This window comes from Camelus ferus, chromosome 4 (assembly GCF_009834535.1).
Source record: "Camelus ferus isolate YT-003-E chromosome 4, BCGSAC_Cfer_1.0, whole genome shotgun sequence".
In the NCBI taxonomy this organism is placed as follows: Eukaryota; Metazoa; Chordata; class Mammalia; order Artiodactyla; family Camelidae; genus Camelus; species Camelus ferus.
In genome coordinates, this window is record NC_045699.1 from 70,934,656 (window position 1) to 70,948,435 (window position 13,780).

The 13,780-nt window shown below is 51.1% G+C and overlaps 1 protein-coding gene across 1 annotated transcript; it reads left to right on the forward strand.

The window, feature by feature from the left end:
• On the forward strand, positions 1-13,509 carry PRRT1B (proline rich transmembrane protein 1B). The gene is made up of 4 exons (XM_032478711.1): positions 1-228; positions 10,869-11,357; positions 12,128-12,272; positions 13,374-13,509. The coding sequence occupies exons 1-3, from the start codon at positions 115-117 to the stop codon at positions 12,269-12,271; spliced, it is 747 nt and encodes a 248-aa protein (XP_032334602.1). The 5' UTR covers positions 1-114; the 3' UTR covers position 12,272; positions 13,374-13,509.
• Positions 13,510-13,780: the final 271 nt, after the last annotated feature.

Consider the following 13,780-nt stretch of genomic DNA (forward strand, 5'->3'; position numbering starts at 1 on the left):
GCCCCGGGGGCCGCGGGGCGCGGGTCCTGCCGGGGCGCGCGCAGGTTCGGGCCCCAGCGCCCCGGCGCGCGGGGAGCGACCTGTTGACACAGCCGCGGGCAATCCAGGCGGTCAATGATTAACCGGCCTCGCAGCCGGCACCAGGAAACCCGAGCCGCCCGCGAAAGCGGAGCTGGGCCCGACGGCGGCGGGAGGCGCGCAGCTCCGCTCGTCGCGCCATGGACGCAGGTAGGGGCGGCGGGCCCGGGGCGCGCATCTCCGGCTCCCGGGGGCGGGGGGCGGCGGGCGGGGAAGGTGGGGGCGACGCCGGCCCAGGGACTCGCTCTATGGACTCGCTCCGTGGGGCCCCCCACCCGGCCCTGCCCTGGGACGCCTCTCCCTCTCGCCCGGAACTGGGGGCCCGGGAGGCTGCAGCGGGAAATTCAGGCACCGTGGCCGTGTCCACTCTCTGCTCGGCCGGCGCCCTTATGGGAGAGCTGGGGAGGGGCAGCCCCGGGCGGGCAGCAGGTGCCCAGCAGTGACGATTTGGGGGTGGCGTGTTCCTCTCCCCACGCCCCATCCTTCCCCCATCTGGCCAGGCTGAAGTCTGGGTCGGGGTAGGTGACGACTTTGGCCAGAGAAGCAGAGACAGGGCCAGGGAGGGAGATAGAGACAGGAGACCCCAAAGACCGAACCAGACCGCGAAAGGCGGGGGGGCGAGCCGGAGAGATGGGCAGACGGGGTGTGACCGCGGAAAGGCTCAGTGGAGCAGCTCCGGCGGCCCGCATCGCAGCCAGGCGCTGGAGGGGGCAGGGGTTGGTGATCCGAGGCCCCCCACCCCGCCGCTCTGCCCTTGGGAGTCCCAAGCTGACGAGGGCAGAGGGTGGTGGCGACAGTGGCGGGACCCCGAGCGGCGGACGGTGCAGAGTCTAGCCTGACCCCTCCAGCCACTCCCCACAACCCACCAGAACCTGGGGCGGGGGTGCACCTGGATTTCTTCTGCAGCCGGCTCCCAGGGAATGCTGCTGCGGGAAGGGACCGGACCTGCCTGGCGCTAACTGCCGCCACCACTCCCGGCCTCCGGGAGTCCCCCAGACTCTCGGGCACCTCCCTACCGCGCTCCCCGCCCCCCTTCCCGGCTGGAATGTCCCGCCGAGGCTCGGGTATCGAGAACTCGAGAACCCGAGAACCCGAGGCCACGGCCGCGCAGCCTCGCCAGCAAATTTATTTACTCTGCGGCCCTATCTCCTCGCCATCGGGCCAGGAATTTGCCCTGGCGGCCTGGGGTAGCTGCGGTTTTTGTTATGATAACTGGGGCAGGGGCTCGGCGGCCCACGGGGCACCCCCACGCCGGCACCCACAGGGAGCGCCTTCCAGGCTCAGGTTACCTGTTCAGAGCCTCAGTTCTCTCCTGTTAAAACCCCGTCAGAAAAAAAAAGGTGTCCCTGAGGCTGAACCTGAGCTACTGTAACAGAGCTCTCAGAACAGAGCCAGCTCCCCTGTTTCTGCTATTATTTTTAAATGATTGTTACTATTATTATCCTCATTTACAGGTGAGGAAGGGGAGGCATGGGCAGTTGAGGTCACATGCCTACAAGGTCGTACAGCCAGAGGTCACCGGGTGGCAAAGCTGGTTCAGGCTTGGCGGAGAAGTGATGTCTGGTGCTCAGGGCCTGGCACCTGATGAACGCTTCCTAATGGTTGTGCTGTTTAGAGCGCCGTGGCCTCTACGCACTTGCATGTCTCACCAGCAAAGCTTCATCCACTTAGCAGTCCCACAGGCGCCTGACCCGGTTAAATCATGGTATTTTCGTAGGGTTTGTGTACGGAATTGCGTTTCTGAGCCTAGAACGCTAGTCTCCAGGGCGTGGAATGACTGGCCAGCTGGCCTCTGCTTAGACTGCACATCCAGAGGGGGGTTTGGGGGCTTTATGCACCGGGGTGGTGGGTTTGGGCTGAGAGGAAAGCCCCCTGGTATGGTTGGAAAACAGTGTTCCTTTGGTGGTTATTGCCTTGATGATTTACAACCTCCAGCCCAGGGGGGTCGGTATAGCTCAGCGGTGGTAGAGTGCATGCTTAGCACGCAGGAGGTCCTGCACCTCCATTAAAAAAAAAAAAAAGGAAACCTCCAGTGCTTGGGTGGGTGAGGTTGGAAGCAGCCCTGGCACCTCCCCCAGGGATATTAAGGCTACCCCCACCCTCCAATTGATGAGCAGGCCTGAACACCACCCACCCCGCCCCTCCCTGCCCCAAGGTCCTCCTGGAAGAGCCCAGTTCTCTGGCTCAAACTTAGAAGTCACAAACCTTTCCAATGTTACTTGTGACCTCATTTCTCATTGGCTTCGGTTTCCTCTGCGGCTTACAGATTCCACAAACTGGCCAGAACACCCTGCCAGTTTCTCCTAACCTCAGATAATGAAGTCCAGTGTTAGCTGAGCGCCCAAGACATGAATACACTCATTTCATCCCCGCAATAACCACCTCATCCCCATTTTAAGGATTAAGAAACTGAGGAGGCACAGGGAGGAGGCACAGCCCAGGCCATCTCGCCCCTGGGCTCCAGCTCCTCATCTGGTAACCACCACCCCAGTTCTGCCCTGGGCACTGAGGGAGGTGATGAAAGAGGGGTCTGGTCTGCCCTATCGCTCTGGACAACTCCCTTCCCCACTTCCCTTCCGGATGCCGGCCCCGTGCGGTTCCTCATTGCTGCCCCATCCGTCCACCTGTCCAGTCCCTTCTGGCCCTCTGTCTCCATTCTGGCTCAGGTCAGCGCTGTCTCTCCCTTCATTCAGCCTCTGCCTCCTTCCCACTGTCCTGCCCTCATCCTGGTCACTTTCTTCCCAGCACCAGCTCCCAGAGGACCTTCCAGTGTCAGTTACTGGTTGGCTTTTGTTGTGTAACAAACCAACCCAAAGCTTAGTGGCCTAAAACAAGTATTTTTTATTTCTCATGGTTTTGTAGGTCAGCGGGGTGGTTCTGTTGGTCAGGGCCAGGTCACGGGGGTGGGGTGGGCTGGGGATCTCTGAGCCCTTGGCTGGGAGCCCCCGTTCTCCTCCCTGTGGCCCGTCCTGCGGGCTGGTTTTAGCTTCCTCACAGTGGAGGCAGGAGGATTCCCGGCAGTGAGAAAGCAAACCCCAATGTGCAGGTGCTTTAAAACATTATTTTCTTTAAAGAATCTTTTAACTTTAGTTGGGGTAGAATTGTATAAGGAACCACCCGTGTTTGGAATGTGCCTTTTGATCAGTTTTGACATATTATGTGTCTGTCAAGCTATCACCACATCAAAATACTAATCTTCATCACCCCTAAGTTTTTCTGGTGTTCTTGGTAATCCCTCCCTCCACCCCCTGTCCTCAGCAACTATTGACCAGGTTTCTGTCATGAGAGCTGGCATCTTCTGGGGTTTGATATAAACGGAATCGTGTAGCACGTACTCTCTCTTTGATTGGCTTCTCTTCCTCGGCGTGACTGAGCGATCCTTCCGTGCGGGCTGCTGTGTGTGTCAAGACTTCATTCCTCTCTATTGCTGAGTAGTTGTGACTTACTGATCCCTGCACAGCAAGTTACAGACAACCCCCACCTTAGGATGGTTCAACTTCTGATGGTTTGACTTTATGATGGTATGAAGGTGATAAGCATTCGGGAGAAGCTGTACCTTGAGTTTTGAGTTCTGATCTTTTCCGCGCTGGCAATGTGCAGTAGGATGTTCTGTCGTGATGCTGGGCAGTGGCTGTGCCACGGCTCTCAGTCCACCACGAAATCATGAGAGTAAACCGCCTGATACACTTACAGCCTTTCTGAACCCAGGCAGCCATTCTGTTTTTCACTTTCTGTACAATATCCCATCAATGACATGGGCTGTTCACCACTTTATTCTAAAAATAGGCTTTATGCTAGATGATTTTGCCCAACTGTAGGTGAAGGTAATTGTTCTGAACATGTTTAAGGTAGACTGGGCTAAGCTATGATGCTCGGGAGGTTAGGTGTACTAAATGCATTTTTGACTTAAGGTGTTTTCAACTTTTGATGGGTTTATCAGGATATAATCCCATGGTAAGTCGACGAAGCTCTGTACTCTCAACACTGAGGCTTGAGTTTCTCGAGAGGTTAGATTCAAGTCAACAGTCGGGAAGCAGCCACCTTAAGACTTAGCAGAAGCTGAAGGGGCTGCCTCCAAACTCTCACCTGATTGTTGCAAATGGCAAGATTTCATTCTTTTCTCTTTGGCTGAATAATAGTCTATTCTAACTGTGAATGTATATATATATAGGTGTGTGTGTATATTTTCTTTACCTGGTCATCTGTTGGTGGACACTTAGGTTGTTTCCATGTTTTATAAATAATGCTGCAATGAACATGTGGGTGCATATAGCTTTTTGAGGGGTTTTTTTTTTTTTTTTTTTTTTTGGTCTCCAGATAAATACCCAGGAGTGGAATTGCTGGATCATACAGTTGTTCTATTTTTAATTTTTTCAGGAACCTCCATACTGTTTTCCGTAGTGGCTGTACCAATTTACATTCCCACAACCATGCACAAGGGTTCCCTTTTCTCCACCTCCTCACCAACACTTGTAATTTTGTTTTCTTTGGATGACAGCCATTCTGACAGGTGTGAGGTGATGGCTCAGCGTGGTTTTGATCTGCATTTCCCCGATGATGAGTGAGGCTCAGCATCTTTTCATGTACCTGTTGGCCCTCTGTATGTCTTTGAAATGTCTGCTCAGACCCTGTGGCCAACTTTTAATTGTGGGTTTATCTTTTGCTATTGAGTTATATTTTTTTTTAATGTATTTTGGGTATCAACCCCCTTATCAAATATGTGACTTGCAGATATTCTCTCCCAGTAGATATGTTGCCATTTCATTTTGTTGGTGGTTTCCTTTGCTGTGCAGAAACGTGTTAGTCTGATGTAGTCCCAGCTTGAGTGTTTTTGCTTTTGTTGCTTGTTTTTGGTTTCGTATCTAAAAAAATCATTGTCAGGACTGATGTCAAGGAGCTTATGCCTTTGTTTTCTTATGCGAGTTTTATGGTTTCAGGTCTTGTGGCTGAATGATATTCTATTATAAATGTGTATATATGTATATAAATGGATCAAAATGGATCAAGTCTTTAATCCATTTTGAGTTAATTTTTGTGTATGGTGTAAGATAGTGGTCCCGTTTTATTCTTTGCATGTAGCTATCCAGTTTTCCTAACACTGTTTAATTTTTTTTTAACTTTTGAGGGTAAGTAATTAGATCTATTTATTTATTTTTAGAGGACATACCAGGGATTGAACCCACGACCTCATGCATGCTAAGCATGAGCTCTACCACTTGAGCTATCCCCTCCCCGCAACCAACACCATATATTGAAAAGACTGTCCTTTCCCATCATGTATTCTTGGCTCCTTGGTCATAAGTTAATTGATGATACGTCCATGGGTTTACTTCAGGGCTCTCTTCTGTTCCATTGATCTATGTGTCTGTTTTTTATGCCAATACCATACTGTTTGATTACTATAGCTTTGTAATATAGTTTGGAGTTGGGGCACATGATACCTCCAGCTTTGTTCTTTCTCGAGATTTCGTTCTTCCTTTTTTTTTTTTTTTAATATTTTTATTGAAGTATAGTCAGTTTACAGTGTTGTATCAATTTCTGGTGTACAGCACAGTACTTCAGTCATATAGGAACATACATATTCATTTTCATATTCTTTTTCACCATAAGCTACTACAAGTTATTGAATATAGTTCCCTGTGCTATACAGTATAAACTTATTGTTTATCTATTTTATATATAGTAGTATCTGCAAATCTTGAACTCCCAATTTATTCCTTCCCATTCCCTTCCTCGACTGATAACCATAAGTTTGTTTTCTATGTCTGTGAGTCTGTTTCTGTTTTGTAAATAAGTTCGTTTGTCTTTTTTTTTTTTTTTAAGATTCCACATATGAGAGATATCATATGGTATTTTTCTTTCTCTTTCTGGCTTCATTTAGAATGACATTCTCCAAGTCCATCCATGTTGCTGCAAATGGCATTATTTTATTATTTTTTATAGCTGAGTAGTATTCCATTGTATAAATATACCACAGCCTCTTTATCCAGTCATCTGTCAATGGACTTTTTCAAGATTTCATTGGCTATTTGTGGGATCTTTTGCAGTTCCATACAAATTTTAGGATTGTTCCTATTTCTGTGAAAAATGTCATTGGAATTTTGATAGGAATTGCACTGAAACTGTAGATTGCTTTGGGTAGCATGGACATTTAATTAACATTAATTCTTCTGATCCATGCGCATGGAATATCTTTGCATTTATTTTGTACCTTCAATTTCTTTCCGTAACGTCTGATTGTTTTCAGTGTACGGGTCTTTCATCTGCTTGGTTAAATTTATTCCTAAGTATTCTATTTGATAGTTATTTTATTCTATTTGATAATGGGATTTTTAAAAATTTCTTAAGAAATTCTTAATTTTCTTAATTTATTATTAGCGTATAGAAATGAAACAGAGTTTTGTATATTGATTTTGTGTTCTGCAACTTTACTGAATTCATTTATTAGTTCTAACAGTTTTTTGGTGGAATCTTTAAGGTTTTCTATATATAGTATCATGTCATCTGAAGTAGTGACAGTTTTATGTCTTCTTTCCAATTTGGATTTCTTCTATTTCTTTTTCTTGTCTGATTATTGTGGCTAGGACTTCCAATACTCTTGAATAAAAGTGGTGAGAGTAGCACCTTTGTCTTGTTCCTGATCTTAAAGGAAATGCTATTCATTTTTTTTACCATTCATATGATATTGGCTGTGAGCTCATCACATGTGACGTTTATTATGTTGAGGTGCATTCTCTCTATACCCATTTTGTTGAGAGTTTTTATCATAAATTGATACTGAATTCTGTCAAATGCTTTTTCAGCACCTATTGAGATGATCATATGATGTCTGTCCTTCATTTTGTTACTGTGGTGTACCACAGTAATTGATTTTTGCAGATGTGGAATCATCCTTGCATCTCTGAAATAAATCCCACTTGATCATGAGGCATGACTCTTTTAATGTATTGCTGAAATGTATTGGATGATTTTTTTGTCGAGAATTTTTACATCCATGTGTATCAGGTATGTTGGGCTCTGATTTTCTTGCGGTGTCCTTTTCTGGTTTTGGTGTCAGGGTAATGCTGCCTTCATAAAATGAATTTGGAAGTGTTCTCTCCCTTCTATTTTTTGGGTAAAGTTTGAGAAGGATTGCTATTAAATTTTTGAATGTTTAGTAGCCATCTGGTCCTGGACTTTTGTTTGTTGGGAGGTTTTTTTTTGTCTTTGTTTTTCTTTTTTGGAGAGGGGAGGTAATTAGGTTTATTTATTTTTTTAGCGGGGGGTGGGGTGGGGTCCTGGGGATTGAACCCAGGACCTCAAGCCTGCTAGGCGTGTGCTCTACCACTGAGCTATACCCTCCCCCCTCATTTTTTATTTTATTTATTTGAATCCTTTCTCTTGATGATTCTAGCTAAAGATCTGTCCATTTTGTTTATCGTTTCAAAGAACCAGCTCTTACTTTCACTGATACTTTCTATTGTCTTTATAGTCTTTTTAAAATTTATTTCCACTCTGATCTTTGTTATTTCCTTCCTTCTACTAACTTTGGGCTTTATTTTTTTCCCTAGTTCCTTGAGGTGTAAAGTTAGAATGTTTGAGATTTTTGCTGTTGGACACACATTTACTATTAGGAACTTTCCTCTTAGAACTGCTTTTGCTGCATCGCCTGAGTTTCACTATCCTGTATCTATTTTAATTTTTCTCAAGGTATTTTTTTAATTTCTGTTTTTATTTATTCTTTGACCCACTGGTTGTTCAGTAGCATTTTTGGGGGGGGGAAGGAGGTTCTTTTTTATTTTTTCCCTTTTTCTGTTTTTCATTTTTTCTATTTTTAATTTTTGTACTTGTTTTATCTTTTGAATTTTTATTTTTAAATTAAATTCAATTTTTTAGTAGCGTTGTTTAATCCCCACATATTGTGAATTGTCCAACTTTCTTGTAATTGATTTCTGGTTTCATACAGTTGTGGTTGGCAAAGATGCTTGATATGATTTCTTAAGTTTTTAAAGGCTTACTTTGTGGTCTTCGACGATTTATCCTGGAGAATGTTCTATGAGCACTTGATAAGAATATGTATTCTGTTGCTTTTGGATGTAATGTTCTGTACATTTCTGTTGAGTTTATTTGGTCTAACATGTCCTTAAGGTGTATTTCCTTATTGATTTTTTTTTTGTCTTGTTGATTTATCCATTGATGTAAGGTGGGTATTAAAGTAGTCTCCTATTACTGCTTTCTTTCTTGAGGTCTGTTAATATTTGCTCTTAGATTTAGGTGCCCATTTGTTGAGTGCGTACATATTTACAAATGTGATGTCTTCTTTTGGGTTGACTCCCTTTATCATTATGTAATGCCCTTCTTTGTCTCTTATTCCAGTCTTTGTTTTATAGTCTCTTTTTGCGATATAAGTATAGCTACCCCACACTTTTTGGTTTCTTTTTACACTGAATATGTTTTTCCATTCCTTCCTTTTAGTCTGTACGTGTGCTTACATCTGAAGTCAGTCTTAGTGGGGAGGGTACAGCTCAGTGGTAGAGCTCATGCTTAGCATGCTTGGGGTCCTGGGTTCAATCCCCAGTATCTCCATTAAACAGAAAAAAATGAGGTGAGTCTCTTGCAGGCAGCATACAGATCTTTTTATCCATTCAGTCACCCTGTGTCTTCTGTAGAATTTAGTCCATTTACATTTAAAGTAATTGATAGGTATGCAGTTACTGCCATTTTTTTCATTGTTTTCTGGCTGTTTTGGCGGTCCAGTTTTCAGAGTCTTTCCTATGCTGGTCTAAATCTGTCCCCTACACCTGCAGCTTGGGAGTGAGTCTAGGACTTGTGTGGCTTCATTCTGAGATGACGAACCATTCCAGTTGGCCTGAGACCAAGGGCTTTCCCTGGACGTGTGATTGTCAGCAGTGAACTCAAGGAAGTCCTGGACAAACTGAGTATGTTGGTCGCCCCAATTCACATACAGAACGAGGGGATTCCCCCCCGAGGCTACTTCCTCTCTAGGATTTCCCCACTCTTTCCACTCTGCAGGGGCCCTTTCCTGGTTCCTCTGGCCAGAATGACAGGGTTTCTAGTGGAGTGTTAGCTGCCCATCCCATTCTGCTGCTCTGTCTTGTGGCTCTGGGGCTGGCGCTCCGAGCTTTGAGGGAAACAAGAGGGAAAAAAAGGGGAAATTCACCCCCTTTATGGTCATTTCTGCATTTTGATTCCACTCTGTAATCTACCTGTTTTGTTCACTTTTTGGGGTCTTTGGGTGGTTTCTTTTGTATTTTGTCTAGCATTTTTAGTGATCAGCAGGAGAGACAGGCTTTTAAAACACTGGCAAAAAAGATATAAGATTTACCATCTTAACCACTTATAAGTATACAGTTCGGGGGCACTAAGTACATTCATATTGTTATTCAACCATCACCACCACCCACCTCCAGAACGTTATCATCATCCCAAACTGAAACTGTCCCCACTCAACACTAACTCATCCCTCACCAGCCCCGGTAACATGGAGAGACACAGATTTTTAAAGCCTCTGTTTGCAAGATGTTTATTAAGGTCCCATTGGCTAAAGCAAGTCACACGGCCAAGCGCAGATTCAAGGGGTAGAGAAATGGAGGGAACAGCATGGGTGGAGGTGTGGGGGCATAAACACCACCACAGGCCTGTAGGAGCGGAAGCCCGGAGTGAGACCCTGGCTGCTGGGAGGAGGTGGGGTGGGGAGCTCTGAGGGGCTCAGTACTCCCTGCCATTGTGGTTACCTCCCCTACAGATCCCTGGCCTCTGACTCCACCTACCAGTTGTATGGGGGTGGGGGTGGGGTGGGGATGGGAGGGGGAATTCCAGCAAGGTTCCTCCGCCCTCACCAGCGCTGTCGCGGTTGTCTGTTTACCTTGTACACCCCTTAAAGACACTTCGTAAATGAACCTCTGAAGCCATGCCTCGGGCCCTGAGCTGCTGCTCCTGTGTGTGTCCTTGAATACCCACCCAGGTCCAGGGTGTCTGCCCCAGGACCCCTCCAGGCCCTTCTTCCAGTACCTGCCTGAGGCCTAAGGTGCTCAGCTTGTCAGGACGCTCTTGGAGGTGCAGGTGGACCTTCAGGACTTGCTGGGACCAGCTTCCAGAGTTGGTCGTGTGGATGCTGGAGGCCAGGGCCGGAAGGCAGCTTGACAGCTGAGGGCCCAGGAGACCCTGCTTTAAGATGCTGGGTGGGCTTCTCTCCATCCACTGCCCCTCGCCTCTCCCTGGCCCTCCCCTGCCCCATTCATATTTCTGTTCCCTCTCTGCCTCAGTAGGCACTGGGCCCTTAGTGACCTCCCGGGTCTTTGAGGTCACTCAGTAAGCCAGGGTCTGACAACTCCAGAGCCAAGAATCTGATTGGTTCAGCTCATCTCCTCACACCAGACCCCACTGGAGCCTGTCTCAGGACAGCCAATGAGGGGGCTGCCCCGGGCTGAAGCTTCTTCCTGGGTTTAGCCTGGGGCCACAGCGGGGCCTGGTGGCAGGACCACCTCCCTTCAGAGGCAACCTGCAACAGAGGCAGGCAGGCAGGGCTGGCCAGGTACTACCTGTGTGACCGCTAGGAAGGAACTTTACATCTCTCGGCCTCGGTTTTCTTGTCCCAGTTTTTCACTTTGGATAAAGATTCAAGAGCCCCGTTTGGAGAGGCCCGAGGCCCGGGTGCAGGAAGGGTCAGGACCGGCCTGGTGGTGGTGACTTTCTCCTTGGAGGGGCTGTGTTTTGGGGTTTCACGGGGAGGACTCCCACCTGGACCGGCGGCCCCCCAGGGGCTCACCGCCCCTGCCATGTCTCACCAGGAGTGGACCCGAAAGGGGGCGGCAGCCCTGCGGCCCCCGAGGACCCTCGGAGCCCCGCACGCCCTGAGCTCCCGCAGCTCCCGCGCCGCCCGCAGCTCCTGGATGAGGACGGAGGGCCCAGCGAGGAAGCGGCTGCGGACGGAGACAGTCCGCCGACGCAGGGCCCAGAGGAGCCCCTGGCCGATGCCCCGGCGGAGTCCCCTGGCCGATGCCCCGGCGGAGGCTTCCGCGGCGCCCCCCGACCAGGCCCAGGCCGCAGGCGAGGCCCGGCAGGCGCCCAGGGCCGCGGCCGGCGGGATCGCCAACATCGGCTTCGTGGGCGAGCCCCCGCCCTACGCGCCGCCGGACCCCAAGGCCGTGCCCCTGCTCTACCCGCCCTTCCCGCAGCCGCCCGTCCTCTTCCCGCCCGCGCCCGCGGCCCTGTACCCGCCGCCCGCGCCGCTCTTCCCCGCGCCGCCCGCGCCGGCGCTCTTCGCGCCCTTCCCCGTGGTGAGTCGGTCCACGGCCACCCCGCTCGCCGTCCCCCTCTCTGCTCACTCACTTCCCCCCACCCCCGCCACTCTGCCCACTCACCCCTCCCTCCCTCCCTCCCTCCATCCCTCCATCCCTGGGCGGGAGAGCTTGGCATACAGGTGGTGACAGGTCACAACGGCTCCTGCTGAGGACGCTTCTGCGCCCAGAGGAGGAGTAGAGAAGCGCTCCCTCAGCCTGGGGAGTGGGCCAGCCAGGGAGGCTGCCCAGAAGTGGGGGCACTTGAGCTGGGTTCTGAGGGATGAATAGGAGAGTTCAGGCAGAGAAGAGGAGGGCTCAGCACAGTGTGCAGGATGAGAAGTCTGGTGTGTTCTAGGAATGATGGTGGTTTGCTCCACTTAGTGGGGAGGGGAGGATGGGAAGGTAGGATCCGCTGTGAGGGGATGATTTGATTAGATTTTTAGGAAAAACAAAACAAAACCTGGCTGCCTGTGGAGGAGAGCTTCAAGGCCCTCCCGGTGGGGAGCCCAGTGAGGGCATGGAGACACCGGACCCTGGACAGAGCGATCTGTAGAGTGGACCCCTGGGGGCTGGGTGACAGGCTGAGGGTGCCAAGGGAGCAGGCAGAAGGGGGGCCTTGACCCAGCCCCTCTCGACCTGCAGCCTCATTGGGTGGGGCTTGGAAGGGGGAGGAGTGACCATTCCATGGCTGGCTGGCTGTGCCCTCACTGCGGTGTCTGGAGGCTGGGGCCGGCCCCCTTACCAAGCCGTGGCCTCTGCCCCTACAGTACAACAGCCCTGTGGCCGGTGTGCCAGCCCCTGCCACGGCCGAAGCACAGGCCCTTGCCCAAGGACTACATGATGGAGTCCGTGCTGGTGACCCTCTTCTGCTGCCTGCTCACCGGGCTCATTGCCATCGTCTACTCCCATGAGGTAGGTGTGGGTAGGTGGAGAGCTGGGTACCGCCCCCGGGCATGCAGCCGCCGGTGCCCTGGGTGGGGTCCACACAGCCCCTTCCCCAGCAACTGGGTCTCTGATATTTCCCCTTCAGAAGGGTGGCAGGCACTGGGAAGGCACTGCCCAGTTGTCTGTGGAAACCTTGCTCTCTCCTGTCTCTGTCCCCTCCCACTCCAGATCTGCTGTAGACAGTTTGGCTGAAACGATTCACATTGAAGGTGTGAATGATGAGGCCCAAGGAACTGGCCATCCAGCGGGGTCTTGTGTTTAATGGGGTAGAGACTGCCATCCATCCATCCACTCATTTCTTCTATCCATCACCTCCACCTGTCCACCTACCTAGCTGCCTGTCCGTCTACTCACCCACCCATCCACCCATCCATCAACCACCTCTCTAGTCTCCATCAATTCATCCACCCTTCTATTCATCTGTTAACACACCCATCCGGCTACTCATCCACCCACCCCTCCCTGTCTGTCCACCTATCATCCATCCATCCACCCACCTCCCCTTTCTTCTCCCTCCCTCCTAATTGTTACTGACCATTACCAGGCAAGGGGTTAGGCCCTGGGAACTCAGTGTGTGAAGCCAGTGTGAGGACATCCTGAGAGACAGAGTAGGAAGTCCCTGGGCTTCTGCTCAAGACTGACCTGGCAACAGCCCTGACTCCCTTCTGTGGTCAAGTTCTCCGGTCATAAGCAGGACAGGACTGTGGGGAGAAAGCCGCTCCCAGGGCAGCTCAGAGGTGGGGCCCTGGAGGCTGCCACCTGCCTGTAAATTCTGGCTCCACCACCAGCTGTGTGGCCCCAGGGTGGGTCACTTCTCTGAGCCTTGTTTCCTCATCTGCAAGGATGACACCCAACTCAGGGTTGTGAGGCTCATAGGACACGGGACACAGGGTGGATCTGTGCCAGGCCCAGGGCAGGTTCCCAAGAGCTGGCAGCCACCAGCTCCATCACTCCTGCTCCTTTGCGAGCTGTGGCCCGGGCAGGCCCCGGACCGTCTCCCGGGTCAGCTTCCCTGACTGTGCCCGGGCCTGGCCGACGGTGTCGCTCACCCTCCCCGTCTCGTTGCAGACTCGTGCGGCCCTGCGCAGGGGGGACCTGGCCCAGGCTGAGGACGCCTCTCGCAAGGCCCGCTCGCTCGTGCTCTTCAGCCTGCTCTTTGGGGTCTTCGTGTCCACCAGCTGGGTCATCTACGTGGTGGTAGCGCTCTACCTGCCCTGACGGCTGGTGGGTCCTTTTGGGACGCCAGGACGCCCAGGGACTCCCAGGGACTCCCGACCCGGCCAGACTCTTCCTGCGGACTCCGATCCCTACCGGTGGCCATCTGCCACCCAGAAGGGACCGGGGACCAGAGGAAGGTGGGCTTTGCAGCCCTCGGCACACTGGTGGCTGGGCTTCCGCCCCTGCAGGTGGCCCCCGGGCCCAGGCCCCGCCGTGGGGTGGTGGCTGAGGTCGTCCTGGACCCGCGCTGGCAGCGC

Excerpts from the sequence above, each read along its gene's own strand:
- PRRT1B (XM_032478711.1), top strand. The coding sequence starts at position 115 with ATGATTAACCGGCCTCGCAGCCGGCACCAGGAAACCCGAGCCGCCCGC. Across the intron at positions 229-10,868 it reads TCGTCGCGCCATGGACGCAG|GAGTGGACCCGAAAGGGGGC; the intron begins GTAGGGGCGGCG and ends ATGTCTCACCAG. Across the intron at positions 11,358-12,127 it reads TCTTCGCGCCCTTCCCCGTG|TACAACAGCCCTGTGGCCGG; the intron begins GTGAGTCGGTCC and ends CTGCCCCTACAG.